This window comes from Myxocyprinus asiaticus, chromosome 26, assembly GCF_019703515.2.
Source record: "Myxocyprinus asiaticus isolate MX2 ecotype Aquarium Trade chromosome 26, UBuf_Myxa_2, whole genome shotgun sequence".
NCBI lineage: Eukaryota > Metazoa > Chordata > Actinopteri > Cypriniformes > Catostomidae > Myxocyprinus > Myxocyprinus asiaticus.
The window spans coordinates 36,364,437-36,382,513 of record NC_059369.1 but is presented as its reverse complement, the minus strand read 5'-3'; the positions used below and the strand labels follow the sequence as shown (position 1 = coordinate 36,382,513).

The following is an 18,077-nucleotide window of genomic DNA, read 5'->3' as shown; positions in this document are numbered from 1 at the left end:
AGCATTCGAGGCTCGATAGTGAACTCTGCTTCATCAATAAATACTTTAGCAGGCTTCGGCTGGTCAGAAGTACGGTCCTCTGAAACGAACCCCAAGCGCTCATCTGTGAAATGCGATATGTGTGGGGGGGAGCGTTTGCTAACCTCGATTCGTAGAAGGAGGCACAAAGTCTGTTGTCTATCACCCTCGCAAACAAAAGCATCGCCTTGACCAACACATTCCCCAGAGCAAGCCGTGGAGGGGAAATTGAGGTAAAGTCCAAACAGAGCCGGTGAACTCAAAGGCATTCCTTAAGGTGATGCGCTTGGTTGGACTGCAAACCATCGTGTGTAGATCCAACAGCTCTCGGTAAAGAGAGACATCCATGCCGCCATCGAAAAATCGTGCAGAGATCACAGTGCGTATCTCTTCTCTCGCCAGAACACCCACATGAACCACGAAACATGCTAAAGAAAAAAAAAACAAGTTAAAATACCTTGGCACAGAAAAAGACAATAGGGACAAAGGGGCCCATTTTGTTTCCTTACCGTCCAATGACAAATTCTCTCATACAGTGTTTTTTAATGGTGACGGCTCATAACACACATGGTCTCTCGCATGCGTTGTTGTCAGAAAATGGGCACCGAGCTAGGCCTCAGAGCATGTTCGACAAGACTCACGCTTTCGCTCAAGGGGAGGGTGACAAACATGAGGATGATTCCGGTGTCCGTTCGCACTCCTATCTTCTCAGACACAAAGCCGAAATCCCAAACAGCTCCAGGACACAGAGCTCCAAATCTGGAGGCCGTGGAACTGGAACAAGTGGGGATAACACCTCGTGGTGAGAAATTGTGAGCCTCGACGAAGCGCCTTTGTCCTCTTGGTCCCTTGTAATGTTTGGAAAAAAAAAACACATTGAAATTGCTCTGAAATTTACACTGTGTCAACGACATCCTAACGTGATTGCCACTCAAAAGGGACAAAAATAATCCTCGCTTCGATGTGAGTCGCTAGAAACAAACACGGGCTCAGACAATTTGTGCACTGAAGAACAGAAAATCTGACTTGATGGCACGTAAGTGAGCACCTTTATGGAGCCTGTGACGTAGCTCCCTAGGGGGAATCACTTAAGCGCCATCAGCCAACAAATTTGCGTGATTGTATAAGGGCTTCAGACCATGTGACACGCGGACGGTGTCCCATAGCGATCATATGCAGCTCAAGATCTATGAAAGGGAACTAATTATGGCCCAATTTATAATGACCACAGCAGGAGAGAATGATTATAAAAAATGATGACTGTTGCTACCAATTCATCCACCAATAATGTTTGTTCCTAAATCAGAAATATCTAGTTAACGGTTAATGATGCACTGGTCATAGAGGGTGGTTACAGATAGTGGTAGTAAGATTTTGGTTACAGTGTGTTGGACCAAGCAAAGGCTTTTATAATTAGCAAATAAGTCTCATTTGTAGGGGAGAGCAGCGGAGAGACACACCGCAGACCACAGTTTATCTTCTTTCTTCCTCTAATTTCCCTTACTACATCCTCCCATGTAGGTCATTATTTTCACTTTTCATTAGTACAGATCAATAAAGCAGATCACATTCCGGTAGCTGAGCAGATGTACTCCATGAATTACCCCACCCCTCCCAAACCTTGCCCCAAACACAACCCCAGTTAGTGCTCTCCAAGTAACCCTCAGTTTTGTCCACTGGTGTGGGCGAAGAGATATAACGTGCTGGGTGTGTGTGGGTGGATGGGTTCAGGTCTTTCTTTAGGGCAGGTAAACCTACTAGGGGGCTGATTACAGCCAGGACACAGATAACACTGTGGTTGCCCAATATCACAGAAATGGCAACGCTGAATAATAACCGAATAAAACTTAATTCAATGACCTCACTGGTTTAATAATGAAGACGGTGAGATTTGCAGCAGGAAATTAAAACTGAGAACTTATGGTAGTGTATGGGAGTTTGGTCAGTGAAAAATCTATTTTTCATACTGTACATTATTTGGATTTGCCCACACAGACATTGAAGAATGCAATGTCTTTTTTGCTGAAAGCGTTTCATATGCAAATATATTGTCCCCAAAAATATTTGAACACATAAATCACACTTAAAAATGCATGAATGTCTTTGCATAATATATAAACAGTAAAAAAATAAATAAAATTAAATACAAAAATAAAAAAAAAAAAAAATAAAACCTGACTGTCATTTATTTTAAAGTAAAAAAAACAAAAAACAAAAAAACATTTATTTTCAGGAAAGTTAAGCTTATTCTGAGAAATCATTTTTGTAGATGCCATATGATATTTTGTATCTAATGCAACTGCATTGATACATGTTAACTGTGTCTTAAGTGTCCACAATGCTCCAAAGACTTGTTGGGGCCACTCTAAGGTTTAGGCAGGACTTTTTAAGTGGATCTTTACATAATGTGTAAGTTGTGACTAACCTAGCACAGTGAGTCGGGCGGGACGGGACCTCATGGCAGCCTGGATGGCCTGGCACTCAAACACAGCATCATCCATCAGCTCCACCCTTTGGATTCGCAGGTGGTGCTCACCAGATCCGTGATCCCCGACCACAGCGTAACGTGGATATCCTGGAAAACAGTTGAGCTGACCATTTAACATCCTGAGAAAGTCTATTGCAATGACTCTTTTAAACTTGCTCTCAGTGCATTTGAAATGTTTCTAGATCGATAGTTTCTACCTGGTCTCATAGAATTATTTTACTGCAACTACAATTTTGCAAAATTATTTTTACGAGTCTTGTTGTACATATTGTGGAAGATTCCTAGCTAAATGTACACCTGAGGTGCTAAAATAACAATGATTTGTATTACCTTTCATACAAATCACAACAGATTATCTGTTCATAAACACTTACTTTTGCCTTAACTCACACAATGCTATTTTATGTCATCTAAACATGTTTACCATAGTGCATGACTTTCAAGGCAATACATTTTAACTTCTACATTTCATAACTAGTTATATTTGCAAGCTTTTCGTGCATGAACAAAGTGTGCAATAACTCAACTGATAGAGCACTGCCATTGCTATTCAAAGGACCAAAGTACAAGTCCTGAAGAGCAGGTGAGCCAAAAGTGTCATAGTAGCACCAAAAAATGACATGTTGGCTTCAGCAATTTCGTTTTTAATTTTGCATTCGCTTTTTATGATACTCTTGGTTAGGTTCAGGTTGAAGGTTTAGAACAGGGAGGTAGGTTTTGTTGAGCTATTATTTTCTTTAGAGCCAAGTAAATTAAGTTAAAACAGTGATATACATGTTTAATTTGAAACAACATGCTATTAGTTGCTAAATCTTATTCGTCTAAAATAAATTTTTACATAAATAAAGTTGAATATACTGATACATTTGTGTATATCTAACAAAGGTTTTCTAGTTGTTCTGACAAAAAATGTCCATTAGTTGAATTTACTTAAAAAGTGAGATGCAAAATTTTATGTATATGTTTTAAGTAAATCCAACACATTTTTTTTTTTTTTTTTTTTTTCAGTGTATGACGGAGCTTAAAGGAGCCACATAATGTAATTTTGCAAAAATGTTGCCACAGTCACATTTTTTCATTAGATCAGGCTCAATAAAATCAAAGAAAATTGCACATTGTCAATTGCAGTGCAGTAGAGTCTAACCTAACACCCGAATTAAAGCAGAGAGGTATTGGCTTTAGTCACTTTTAGTAAGGTAATGCCTGAATGCCACAGTAAGCTTTTGTTAGTGGCTGATGCAACATTTACTGTTTGTTAGCAACCATTGTAAAATCAAAGGATATCAGCTAAATTTATTCTATACTATCTGGATGATTATTTGACTGAGCTTTCCAGCAGGACTCATTAAGTAAGAGACTTTGTTTATTTATTTATTTTTATTTTTTCATGGATGTGTTGTTTATAGTAATTATATATATATATATATATATATATATATATATATATATATATATATATATATATATATATATAAAATAAAAAATTGCTCCTCATTGTTTTGCCTACTTTATGATCTCCATATTCTATGTCCAAGTCAATGGCTTTGTTTTATTCTCCTGGTAACTAAAATAATTGATGACTTGTGTCTCTCAGGACCTTAAAAAATAAATAAATAAATAAATAAAATGAATAATGTGAGACAAGAGCGAGTGCAAGAACACAGTTATGACCTAGTTATGAAAATACATGAAAGATGAGCAGAGGTGTTAGGCTTTCTGCTGGCTGGAGTGAGACTTTCTGCTGGTTGGGGTGAGACTTTCTGTTGGTTGGGGTCAGACTTTCTGCTGGTTGGGGTAATACTTTCTGTCGTTTGGGGTGAGACTGCTGGTTGAGGTGAGACTTTCTGTCAGTTGGGGTGAGAGGTTCTGCTGGTTGGAGTAAGCTGTTCTGATGATTGAGGTAAGATGATTTATTAAATTGAGGTGAGGCAATCTGCTGGTTTTGCTATCAGACATTCTAGCGTGGTCCTCAAGCCTGCTGCTGATGTTTATTGGTGTAGTAGGCTACTTGGAAAGCAGCACACAGACCCAAGAAGATTGAGATGTGTTCCACTGATGGAGCAGAAAGGTGATTTGTGGTTTAATAATACAATCTCAAGATGTGTTTCAGGCAAAACAGACTGTTTTACAACAGCGAGCAGAACCAACTGCCTTTAAAACACATCAGCAGACTATTAGCTGCAAATTTGCATAAGGAGTGAATGGAGAAGCTTAGTTTGTCACTATAGGAAATGTAAAGTAGGGGAGGGTACGTTTGATTGTGTCGTGCTTTACGGTACATTTCACAACCACTCAATATAAATGCATTTGATGGCTCTCAGGAGGCAAGATACTCTCATAATTATTAGAGATTTGCAATTTCCAACGAGACCCTTAAAAGTGATATCATCGCTGTTAGTGCAGTCTCTTTTTCCAAGGCAAGACAGTAATAGATGGCTGATGGGAGACGTGGATTTAATAGTGTAGAAGCTGATCTCAGCTTTTTTCTTTGCAGAAAGAAGCAGTGTGCATTTATTCCTCTATTTAATTCAATACAGCTTTTTATGTAGCTAAATTTACACCTTCCAAAGTGATTCTGCAGCTCCTACTTCAAGTCCCCATGGGGCAGCCATTTGAATCTCTGCCAGTGAATGACCTGTGGCAGAATATTGATTTTAGAGCATCCATCGATATGATTCATGTTCGCTCCAGAGAATTCTCTGTGACATAATCGCAATACACCCTTGTGCTCTAGGGGCACTCGTTGCGGGCAACCTTTCCTTCAGTCTGTTTTCTATTTGAAGTGTTTCTTTCTCAGGAGAGACGTCTGGCTCTAACTTTTGAAGTAACAGAAAGGTTTAAAAAACAGAATATGGTTTATGTTTGATTGGGTTTATATAATGGACTCCACTTGTTTAGAAATGTGTCATCCGTAGTCAGATTGAGAGGGCATTCTAATATCACCTATATCTTTTCAAGTGCTGCTGTGTGATTCGAAATCCACCCAAACTCTGCACTCTACCACAGAGCTATTACCACAGCCATCACTGTAATCTACAGCAATGAGGCTTGAACGAGTGATGTGCTTTAACATATTGCTGTAGAAAATAGTGAAAAATAGACTGGACCCTAGTCTAATGGCTTTTAAGTCCTTGAGCCTGACTGTTGAAATTACTGTGCCAGAAAATGCCAGTTATTGCCTGTTGCCTCATTGGATCTCATTCACTTTTAATAGACCATGAAGTGTCTCTCATTTCCTCTATTGAGGAGAGAGCAGCAGACAATTATGGTGCAATGTGTTTTATCTGCCCACATACAGCTTTTAATTTTTTCTAAGTGAGTGGGAGACAGAAGAGAGGCAGGATAACCCCAGAAAACAAACATTAAATAACCCATAAAAACAGCCTGTGCCCACATCATTTACTGGACTAAAATAAACAGCACTTTGGAAAGTTCTGTTCTGAAGGTCTTACATAAAATATGCGGTAAAGTTTGTAAGAAGAAAAGCTAATGGAAAAGCAACATTGACACAATATGATTTACAATAATCGGCCAAATTATATTTCTACATTTGACATAGACTTGATTTTTTTTTTTTTTTCTTCAATTGGGTGAGCATAAAGCATTTGATCATTTAAAATGTGAAAAGTCTGTTCCTAGATCCAATGTACAGTATATTTGATCTTATCCGATCTGCAGCTGTGCAAGTGTTCACCTGGAGGAAAGAAAATTTAGAAATGAGATCTGATTAATATTATTGTAGACATCAATTACATTAATTGGAGAGCAAATGGAGACTTCTAAAATATTGCTCCTAAGAAAAAGACCCTAGTAATCACACCTGTCTAGTGTAGAATTTGAATCTCAAAAATGTCTCAAAATGTGCTCAGATTTGTCAAGATACCAAAGTCTGAAATCAGAAGTCTGGAATTTCAATAAAAACTCAAACATTTGTCCTCTACCAAATAATCAGGACCGTAGTGTTCAATTAATTGTATGGCTCTATACACTTATGTACAGTATTTGAACAATATGTCTCATTTGTGGCTATTTTTTATTTACATTAAGTTGATACTCAAATTAAACATAACTGAGAACTCTATTAATCTCTTGGGTAACCTCTAAGCAATAAAAAAACTCCCCTGGGAAACATCCATTTAAAATTTAAGCCAAATCAAGTACTGTTTACTGGCGGTCAGTACTGTTTACTAGCGGCCAGTCAAAGCAAGTGAAGCAGACTGAGTCATTTTAATGGCCATTGACTTGGTTCGATACTGTGTTTATTCCTGATGAGAGATTGATGGTTTAGTTGCAGCACCTATTGCCACTTAATGCCTTATTCTCAGATGGAGACAGAATATATGCACTGGCTTATTTCCTAGTACTATGAAGTCATTTGCAAAATCGCTGCACATATACACAGCTTAGCAATGCCTTACTTGTTCAACCTGAAGGCACTGCTTTGACCCAGCAAAGCTCAGGAGAATTCATGTCATTCAAAATTCATACCTGGCCTTGGCATGACCAAGGCCACAACAAATCATGAGTTTCAATTTAACTACAGCACACATGCTGAACCAATAATATCACACTGCAGTACTGCCAAGTAAGTTCCATAGACAAAACAATCCCTAGAAAAATTAAAGTTAGGTCTCCTTTGTGTACACAAGTTTGATATCAGCAAGGATTTTCCACATGTGGTGATTCTGTTTTAGAGTGTTGTCAGCTTTGCATAAGGACAAGCTAGCATTTGATTCTTCAAACCAATAACATACAATGATTAACTGTAATCAGAGATTATATCCTCCCATCTATATCATTATCTGAGCTGGGCTCAGGTATACAAATGTTAATGTCTTATAAAGCCAATGACTGTGCCTTGTATCAGGATGTTCAGTGTGATACATATTTAATATCTTAGATTAATATCTCATTATATAAATAATGCACGCTTCATTGCAAAATGCCCAAGCAATACGCAGCAGAAGATGTCAAATCAAATCACTTTTACTGTCACACAACCATATGCACAAGTGCAAAAGTGGGTGAAAGTCTTGGGTGCAATTCCGAGCAACAAAGCAGTCATGACAGTTATGAGACATATACCAATTTACAATAAACATCAGATTTACACAACACAATTTGCATACCTAATATACACATTATTACACATTACACATACATTACACATACACAAATATACAGTAGGTTGTATTGTACTGTATTGACATTCAGGCTGTCGGTTGATAGTCAGTTGCCAGTGTGTTGTTAAGAGAGAATATAATTTATGACAGTTCAGTGTGAGATTAATGAAGTGCAGTGCTGATGTATATTGATCGTGAGAGATCAAGAGTTCAAAAGTGATTGCTTGGGGGAAGAAGCTTTCATGGAGACAGCTGGTGCAGGTCCTGATGCTGCGATACCGCCTGCCTGATGGTAGAAGTGAGAGCACCCCATGGCATGAAGCTGCTGACTGTCTCCACCGGTGCTCCATTGATGGTGATGGGGCTGTGTTCTCTGTCTTTTCTCCTGAAGTCCACCACAAGCTCCTTGGTCTTGCTGATGTTGAGGGAGAGGTTGTGCTCCTGACACCAGCGTGTCAGAGTGTGCATCTCCTCTCTGTAGGCTGTTTCATCATTGTCAGTGATCAGACCTACCACCGTCGTATCATCAGCAAACTTAATGATGGCTTTGGAGCTGTGTGTTGCCACAGAGTCATGTGTGTACAAGGAATACAAGAGCGGACTGAGAACACAGCCCTGCGGGGCTCCAGTGTTGAGTGTCAGTGATGAGGAGATGTTGCTGCCCATTCTAACCACCTGGCATCTGCTTGACAGGAAGTCCAGGATCCAGCTGCACAGCGAGCTGTTTAAGCCCAGAGCCTGGAGTTTCACATAAAGCTTGGAGGGCACTATGGTGTTGAATGCTGAGCTGTAGTCTACAAACAGCATTCTCACATAAGTGTTCCTTTTTTCCAGGTGGGAGAGAGCAGTGTATAGTCTAGATGCAATGGCATCATCAGTGGAGTGGTTGTTGCGGTAAGCAAACTGCAATGGGTCCAGTGAGGTGGGCAGCACAGAGCAGATGTAATCTCTGATTAGCCTCACAAAGCATTTGCTGATGATGGGGGTCAGAGCAACAGGACGCCAGTCATTTAAGCAAGTGATTTTGGATTGCTTTGGTATAGGCACAATGGTGGACGTTTTGAAGCATGTGGGGACTACAGACAAGGAGAGGGAAAGGTTGAAAATATCCAGTTGGTTCGTGCACGCTCTGATGACATGGCCCGGAATGCCGTCTGGACCCGCGGCTTTACGGATATTCACCCGTCGGAAGGATGTCAGAGCATGAAATAACTCAGTCATTGATCACAATGAAGCCCAAAGACAACCCACGTCAACCAAAGCAAACAATATAAAATACCTCCATTAGTGTTAATGAATCCATCAGAGCAGGAAGGGATTAGTCTTTAAGTTGGATCGATGAAAGGGGGAAAAGGCCTTGAATAGAGACGTGACATAGTGATGGATGATCGAGAGGATGAGTAAGTGTATCTCCCTGATGCCTCAAACTGAGGAAATGGGTGAGGGAAAATGTGTTAATTATGTACACGACTACAGATCTCTTCTATTCTGCTGGGTTCTGGATGGCATGGATCAAGAAACCTAACCTCTGACATATTTTGTAGAAAGAAGGAAATACCAGTCTTTCTACAGTATCAGTAATAGCAAGTTCCGACTCATACATCTGCTTTTAAACACTTTTATGTGTATTTGTGGTAAAGTGGCTATACATGAATGGTCAAGTGCAGTTCTTGGTCAAAATGTCTATCTTGTTAAGGTTTTATTGTAAACACAGCCTGTTATGTCTTAAGTGAACAGGTGGGATATATATAAATTGTTAAGATAAGTTCAAATACTGTATCTGTGCATTAGCCCTAGCAGTGTAAATATACCCTTGTAGACCTGACATCATTAATATTATTGAAACAACATTCAATAATGAGCACTCTGCTCATGGCTGGCTAACTTCACAAGCTTTAAAGTTAGGCCTAAAGAACAAATAAAATAAACTTTACAGCTCATTTTAATTAAGTAGTTTTACTTGATGGATTTATTAATTCATTTATTTACTGTATTTATTTAAATTATTGATTCTGCTGTTATATACCTTGATTTAAAGTTGAAAACAGGGCATTACAATAATCTAGGCGAGATGAAAAAAAAAGCATGTATAAGCTTCTCTGTATCCCTATGTGGTTGTTAAGAAACAACTCAGGATACAAAAATCTTTTTAGGGTTTTATTCTGTCAGCTGTTTAAAAACAAAACAAAAAACAGTGGTCGATGGGGCCATTTAAAAAATTATGATAAAGATACAAAAATGAAATATGGTAATGAAAAACGGTAGAGGCCAGTTCTTGCATGTGCACCAAAACGTGGTCAAACTCCACACATGCAAATCATATGCATCCCAAAGAACTCGCAAATGATGAACAAAAATAGGAGCTCTCTTACACAATACAAGTTCACATGTCTCTAACACGAGAGAGAGCCAGAAAGCGGGTGTCGCAAAACTCTTAAAGGGGCCACCTCCAGTTTATGACTAGAGATAAATTACATGAAATTTCTCCACTTGGCTACACCTAAAATTCAATACATGTCTCACCTTGGAAATGTTGCTTAACTGATAAAAACAAGACTGAACTGACTTCCTGACGTGATATATAAAATGTAAATTTGTATCAAAATAGACCCCAAATTGCTCATGACCTGCTGAATATTTGGGACATTAAGTGCTGACACAATCTGACCTTTAAAAAAAAAAAAAACAAACAAAAAAAAAAAAACATGACCGATTAACAAGCTCTGTTTTAAATTAAAAAAATACATTAAAAAAAAAAAAAAAAAATTACATGCCATCCGATTTATATATATATATATATATATATATATATATATATATATATATATATATATATATATATATATATATATATATATGCTATACAAACTTGAAGAACATTTAAATTAGTCAAATCATTGGGATTCAACCACAAATAAAACTGTAGGTCATCTGCATGGCAATGAAAATTTATGTTGTATTTTCAAATCATAGAACCAAGCAGTAACATATACAGTATAGCAAATATGTAGTAATGCAAATATGTAATAGTATATGTAGAAATTAACATTCACCAAGATTAATAAATGCTGTTAAAGTATTGTTCACTGTTACTTCATTTCAACTATTACATTAAATAAACAAACTTGTAAAGTGTTTCAAAAATTATTATTATTATTATTATTATTTTTTATTTATTTTTTAAATAAAGGAGTATATTTTGGTATTTTAATTTACTTTCTGTTGTACCAACAATGGAATAGAGAAACGTGAAATTCTGGTATTGGTATGAGCACAACTCTTGTAGAAAGAAACGTTTGTACATTGCTCTGCGACTATAAAGCTTTCTCTGGATTTTTCAACAAAACACTGACTTGTGAGCGGCACAAATCTGAAAGCTACTGTTTGGATTACTGATGTACCAAGTGTGTAAATAAAACAATGCGTCAAAACCAAAATCAGCATGCTGCTCTTCTGCTTATGTCCATGCCTGCTGCCTTGTAATGTCTCATCTCCCTCTCCAGTTCTGTTTAGATATTCACATTTACTCTTGCACCAGCAATACACATGATGCATATTCATGACTTTTATTTGTGTGTTTGCGGCAGCCTTGAGCTGATGCCTTTAATTATATCTGCAAGCAAAAAGACCTCTGCAAAGAATGCAGGGACTGATAAGAGTCAGACTCTTTTGTCTGCCGATTTATTAAACATATTGTTTGAGATTTCTCATTTTAATTAATGTTCTCGGGAACTGAAACAGCACTGAAAGAGCCACTGTAGACAAGCCTCCTCTATGAATAGCTGAGTAGGCTGATATTGAAATGTGGAGCGTTCATATGAGCTGTTGTACTCTCCTCTTTTTTTTATGTGAGCAGCTGCTAGCTTGGAGTGCACAGTCGTAGATGTGTCAATTTTCTTTATTGGCCACAGTGCTACTTGTTGATGCAGGCAAGACTGATAAAAGGAGCAGCTGTGTGGAGTTTTATTCTGTAAAGTGTCATTCATGTCAATGTTGTGCAGTGTGCACTCCGCCCTTGTACCCGAAGCTTGGTTTTGAAGATGTCTTTTGTCTGAAGCATTGGCTCTCTGAATATTGAAAAAAATACATGCCATAAAAAGAAACACCGAGCGAGAGCACAGGACTCCATTGAAATTATTCATGGCCTCTGCGCGCTGGCCCGCCATTGATCCACATAAAGAGCTGGGTGGTACTGGCTTGGCTCAGATTGGGTTGGCCGTTGGCTCCCGGGTGTGACTGTAAAACTGCAGCTGATGTGCTGTTAAGTGCCACTCTTTGTCTCTCTCCTCATAATCGTAAGTCCCAGAAGCTTCTCACCTCTTCTCACCTTCCCAACCCCTCCATACCACCTTCACTTCTCCCTCTATCACTGTTTGACCACTTTAAAAGCCCCTCTTCCAGTGTTTACACTGCCAGGGCCTGGCTCCCAGAAGCCTGATAATGACAAACTTGGGAATGGAATGGATTTATCGGGGCTCAGTTGCCTATCGGGTTTAATTAAAGGCTACTGTCAGTGCCAAACATGGCACAGAGCAGCCGCCACTGAAGGTCAGAGGCAAATAGACCTGTGATCTCCAGTGGAATACATATTTCATTTTAAGGATGAGCCCAGCAACTGTTTTAAAGAGGCCAACTGGGCATTATGTCATGCTTTGCACTGAAAGTATCCTTGAGAGGTGTAACTGTGATGGAAAAATGGAGTGAAACATTTATTTACCCTTTATGCGGCCTATCATCACAGGCTGGGAGTCAAGGGAATCCTGCCAGTATCTAGACCTTTGTTTAATCTTTACTTTTCCTTCAAAATGATGCTTACATCTGTTGTGCCCCACATGGAAGGATTTCATATATTGTAATCTAGGAAATCCACTATAAATGTCATAAAGGGGACCAACTGTTTCCTTCTACCATGAATATGAATAAGATCACATTCTTCAGAGATCTGTATATAGGAGGTATGGGAATCCAATAATTGTTAGTGCATATTAAATAACTAAATAAACAAGCAGCACTTTGGTAGTGAGGAAGAGTCACACACTTCAAATGCTATTAACAGTTAAAAGTACTTAAAAAGGTTACATTTTAGTTGACAAGCCTGACACCAATTGGACGGTTTTTACAAATAAATTACACCCTCTAGCTTAAACTTGTATTCCAAAGTTATGTCAAACTTAATTATCAAAAGCCTTGTTTAAAACCAATTTTGTTGTTTGAGAGGCTAATAAAGACTAGGCTGCAAGTTGAAGTGTAAAATGCAATCAAATTTGTTGGAGCTGTGGACACATTTGCCTTTCACACAGCCACTCAGGTAAAATGTTTTTATTTCAAAATGAAATGTAATAAATTCCCTTCTGAAAATGCCAGTTTAGAAGAGTATGGATTTCCATGATGGTCTTGGCTGGTTTCAGGGTCACAACTACCCATTTATGGGGGTGTATGCAATCTCAAATTTGGCACACATTAAAATATTTGGTAACACTTTCTATGAAGCCCATATTTATAATGCATTGTAAAGGCAATATACATGCATTACACTGCATTCATAATGTCTCATAATACACCTTATAATAAGTTATAACTTCTCATAAATAGTTATAACTTCAGTTATAATACCTTATAAGACTTCCCCTATTCATAGTTACACTTAAGAGTATAATGCATTATAACAACAAGCAACTTTACATTTTAACACAGCAGAAGCTAATTTAAGTTAAGTCTAAAAAGTTAATCGTATAAGTGATGTCATGCAAAGGCAGCATAGTGTAAACAGTCAAAAGGCTTTATGACATGATCATATTATAAGTGGTCTTTGACCGCTTCAAGTAAAGTTACAAAAGCACTATCTTCTTAAAAACAGCCATAACATAAACTTGTAATATGGAAGTACTTTATAAAATAAGTCTCCAAATAAGATATACAAACATAAAGTTTATTAATATTATTAATATTTAAACCTTGTAGCTTTACAAGTGTTTTTCATAAAATCTCAAAATGTACATTGAATGGGTATTATTTAGTATTTTGTGCATGTGTAATGTATATAATGTTTTATAACCACTGGATGTTTATAAGAAGACATTGCTTTTGTCACTTAAAGCATACATATACCTATATATATATAATCATGATTCACTGTTGTTTGCCTTGTGTTTCTCCCGTCATCTGTTCCTACCGGACTACATTTCCCATAATTCCCTGCCCTCATCACTGCCAGCTGTCCTTGATTGTCCTCACCTGTGTTTCATTAACTCATTAATCTTTGTGTATATAATGCCCTGATTTCTATTCAGTCCTTGTCAGTTGTTATGTGTTTTGACCTCCCATGTATGACCAGTGCCCTTCATAGATGTTTCCTCCTGTTCATGTTCTTGTTTCCCGTCGTGGATGTTTTATTTTGTTTCTGTGTTTACCCATTATTTTGTACTTGTTTATTTCACAATAAACTCCTTAGCCGCACCTAGATCCAGCTCTCGTGACTTCCTTCCTTTCATTACAGAACAACTGACCACAAAATTGATCTAGCGGCATACTTCGTACAGCTGAGTCAAGCGGACGTATCAATAAGAGAGTTCTCCCATTTCTTCTCCACCATTGCCGTCCACACTGGTTTTGATGATGATACCCTGAAATCCATCTATTGACTCAGACTAACAACACATTGGTGGAGGGAATTGCCAGAGATAGGAGATTGCACGTGGGAGGAATATCTGAGGCTAATCTTAGAGACACTTGCTGCAGAGGATCCTCCTCTCTCAATCCCGGTTCCGGCTTCCGAGTCTTCCTCGCCTGAGTCTGCACCACGGCATGTCACAGCCACGTCTATGTCTGCTCCACGCCATGTCACAGCCACGTCTGAGTCTGCTCCACGCCATGTCACAGCCATGTCTGAGTCTGCTCCACACCATGTCACAGCCACGTCTGAGTCTGTTCCACACCAGGTCAAAGTCAGATCTGAGCCCGCTCCATGCCATGTCACATCCACGTCTGAGTCGGCTCCATACCATGTCACAGTCCAGCCTTCCATGACTCAAGTCTCGAGGCCCTTCATGGCCCTTGTCTCCAAGTTGAATTATCCACCACTGATATCGGTCACGCCTGCCACGGCCACCAAGCCAGCGCCTACGCCTGCCACAGCCAACGAGCTGGCGTCCACGCCTGCCATGGCCAACAAGCCGGTGCCCACGCCTTGCCACAGCCAACGAGCCAGCGCCCCTTGCCTGCCACAGCCAATGAGCTGACGCCCACGTCTGCCACGGCCAACGAGCCGACGCCCACGCCTGCCACAGCCAACGAGCCAACAGCCACGCCTGCCACGGCTAATGAGCTGGAAGCTTCATCCGTCCCAGAGCCAGCATTGCCAGCCTCGTCCATCCCAGAGCCTGCATTGCCAGCCTCGTTCGTCCAAGAGCCAGCATTGCCAGCCTCGTCCATCCCAGAGCCTGTTGTCAGCCTCGTCCATCCCAGAGCCTGCATTGCCAGCCTCATCCATCCCAGAGACATCGTTGCCTGCCTAGTCTGTCCCAGAGCCAGCGTTGCCAGCCTCGTTCATCCCAGAGCCCACATTGCTGATGTCGGCATCCCGGAGGAGGAGAAAGGCTTCCATTTCCAAGTCTCTGCCCATGTACACCACCACGGAGGTAATTTTCAAGTCTCAGCCCATGTTCTCAACCATAGAGATCATCTCTGAGTTTCTGCCCATGTACATGACCACAGAGGTCATTTCCAAGTCTCTGCCCATGTTCACGACCACAGAGGTCGTTTTCAAGTCTCTGCCCAGGTATACGACCACAGAGGTTGTTTCCGAGTCTCTGCCCATGTACATGACCACGGAGGTCATTTCCAAGTCTCAGCCCATGTTCACGACCACAGAGGTCGTCTCTGAGTCTCTGCCCATGTACACGACCATGGAGGTCGTTTCCAAGTCTCTGCCCATGTTCATGACAACAGAGGTCATCTCCGAGTCTTTGCCCATGTTCACGACCACAGAGGTTGTCTCCGAGTCTCTGTCCATGCCTACGACCACAGAGGTCGTACCTGAGTCTCTGTCTACGCCCATGACCACAGAGGTCATTTCCGAGTCTCAATCCATGCCCACGACCACAGAGGTCATTCCCAAGTCTCTGTCCATGTCAACGACCACTGAGGTCATTTCCTAGTCATCCTGGACTCTTAGCCTCGAGCCTGCCACGGCTCTGCCTTCTACAGCTTCACCCCTCGAGCCTGTCACGGCTCCACCTTCTACGGGTTCACCCCTCAAGCCTGCCATGGCTCCGCCTTCCACGGCTTTGCCCTTCTAGCCTGCCACAGCTCTGCCTTCTACGACTTCGCCTCTCAAGCTTGCCACGGCTCTGCCTTCCACGGCTTCACCCCTCAAGCCTCCCATGGCTCCGCCTTCCACGGCTTCACCCTTCGAACCTGCCACGGCTCCACCTTCAGAGTCTTCTATGGCTCCAGTCTTTATTATGTGGCCCCCTCCCAGGCCTCCTGACCCTATCTCGACCCTGTGGTCACCACCCAGGCCTCCTGATCCTGTTTCTGCCCTGTGGTTGCCAACCTGGCCTCCTGATCCAGTCCCTACCCTGAGGTGGTCTCCTGGCCGTCCACCTGATATACTCTGGTCTCCTTGGTCTTCTGGCCATCCACCTGATCTGCTCTGGTCTTCTGGATCTCCTGCCTGTCCGCCTGATCTGCTCTGGTCTTCTGGGTCTCCTGGCCATCCACCTGATATACTCTGGTCTCCTGGGTCTTCTGGCCAGCCACCTGATCTGCTCTGGTCTTCTGAGTCTCCTGGCCATCCGCCTGATCTGCTCTGGTCTCCCTGGTCTTATGGCTGTCCGCCTGATCTGTTCTGGTCCCCTTGGTCTCTTGGCCATCCACCCAATCTGCTCTGGTCTCCCTGTCTCATGACTTTCCGCCTGATCTGCACTGGTCTCCTTGGTCTCTCAGCCGTCCACCCGATCAGCTCTTGTCTCCCTGGTCTCCCGGCCTTCTGTCGGTTCTGCTCTGGTATCCTTGGTCTCCGGCTCCATCTTGGCCCTGCCTCCCTGACCAGCCTTACTTGGGCTTCAGGAGCTGCCCATTGGGGGGGGTTCTGTCATGATTCTCTGTTGTTTGCCTTGTGTTTCACCCCTGTCATCTGTTCTTACCGGACTGCATTTCCAATAATTCCCTGCCCTCATCACTGCCTGCTGTCCTTGATTGTCCTAACCTGTGTTTCATTAACTCATTAATCATTGTGTATATAATGCCCTGATTTATATACATCATGATTTAATATATATCATGATGGCACCACAGATGGCTGTCTCAGTGTGGAGCACTAGTATTGTTTTATTGTTTTTGTTTGTTTGTCCTGTGTTTAGCAATCTTTTCCAGTCAGTTTCACCAGAGACAAACTGCTGAACATTTGACAGCATATATCAGTCAATCTTTACCCAGTTTTTGAATATTCAGACGTTTTGCTGGACATTTTATTTGGAGACGCAGCTGTGTTGTTCAAGAGACGCAGGCGAGGGAGATGAGCAGGCGCGCTGGTCAGGCTCCGTTGGCGCAGTTTTTGAACAGCGCTGCCGAGCATTCATCTAGCGAATCTCTGCTCTCTTCCTAACAAAACGGATGAACTACATCTCCTCACCCACACAAACAAGGACTTTTCAACCTCTGCCGCCTTGTGCTTCACAGAAACCTGGCTGAGTGAAGCCATTCCGGACATCTGCCGGGCTTCCAGCTGTTCAGAGCAGATCACATCGCGGAGTTAACGGGAAAAACGAAAGGCGGTGGAACATGCTTTTACATCAATGAAAGTTGGTGTACAGATGTATCAACATTAAAGAAGATGTGCTGTCCTAATTTGGAAGCGCACTTTATTAACTGTAAACCTTTCTACTCGCCACAGGAGTTTTCCTCGTTTATTCTGGTGAGTGTTTACATCGTGCCAAACACGTGTTTGAATGCAGCGGTGCAACAGCTGGCTGATCAAATCGCAGACATGGAACAACAATACCTGGACTCAGTTATTATTATTCTTGGGGATTTTAACAAAAAAACCTCACACATGAACTGCCCAAATACAAACAGCACATTACATGCCCAACCAGAGACAGAAATATACTGGATCACTGCTACACAACAATAAAGGATACATATTGCTCTGTCCCTAGAGCAGCTTTGGAACTCTTTGATCACTGTCTGGTTCATCTTCTTCCAAACTACAGACAGAAACTAAAATCTGCTAAGCCTGTAGTAAGAACTGTAAAGAGATGGACCAATGAAGCAGGGCTGGAACTACAAGCCTGCTTTTACTGCACTGATTGGAGTGTTTTTGAGGCTGCAGACACCAATCTGGATGAGCTCACAGATACTGTTACATCATATATCAGTTTCTGTGAGGATATGTGCATCCCTACTAGGACTTATTTAACATTTAACAGTGAAAAACTATGGTTTAC

The 18,077-nt window shown here is 41.0% G+C and overlaps 1 protein-coding gene across 1 annotated transcript in view; it reads right to left on the bottom strand.

Annotated features, from left to right (window-relative positions):
• Window positions 1-18,077, bottom strand: part of kirrel3b (kirre like nephrin family adhesion molecule 3b) — a 352,509-nt gene that overhangs the window by 111,894 nt on the left and 222,538 nt on the right. Inside the window, exon 3 of the mRNA XM_051657521.1 lies at window positions 2,444-2,593. Within this exon, the coding sequence (XP_051513481.1) occupies window positions 2,444-2,593 (150 nt within the window). The remainder of the gene's footprint in view (window positions 1-2,443; window positions 2,594-18,077) is intronic.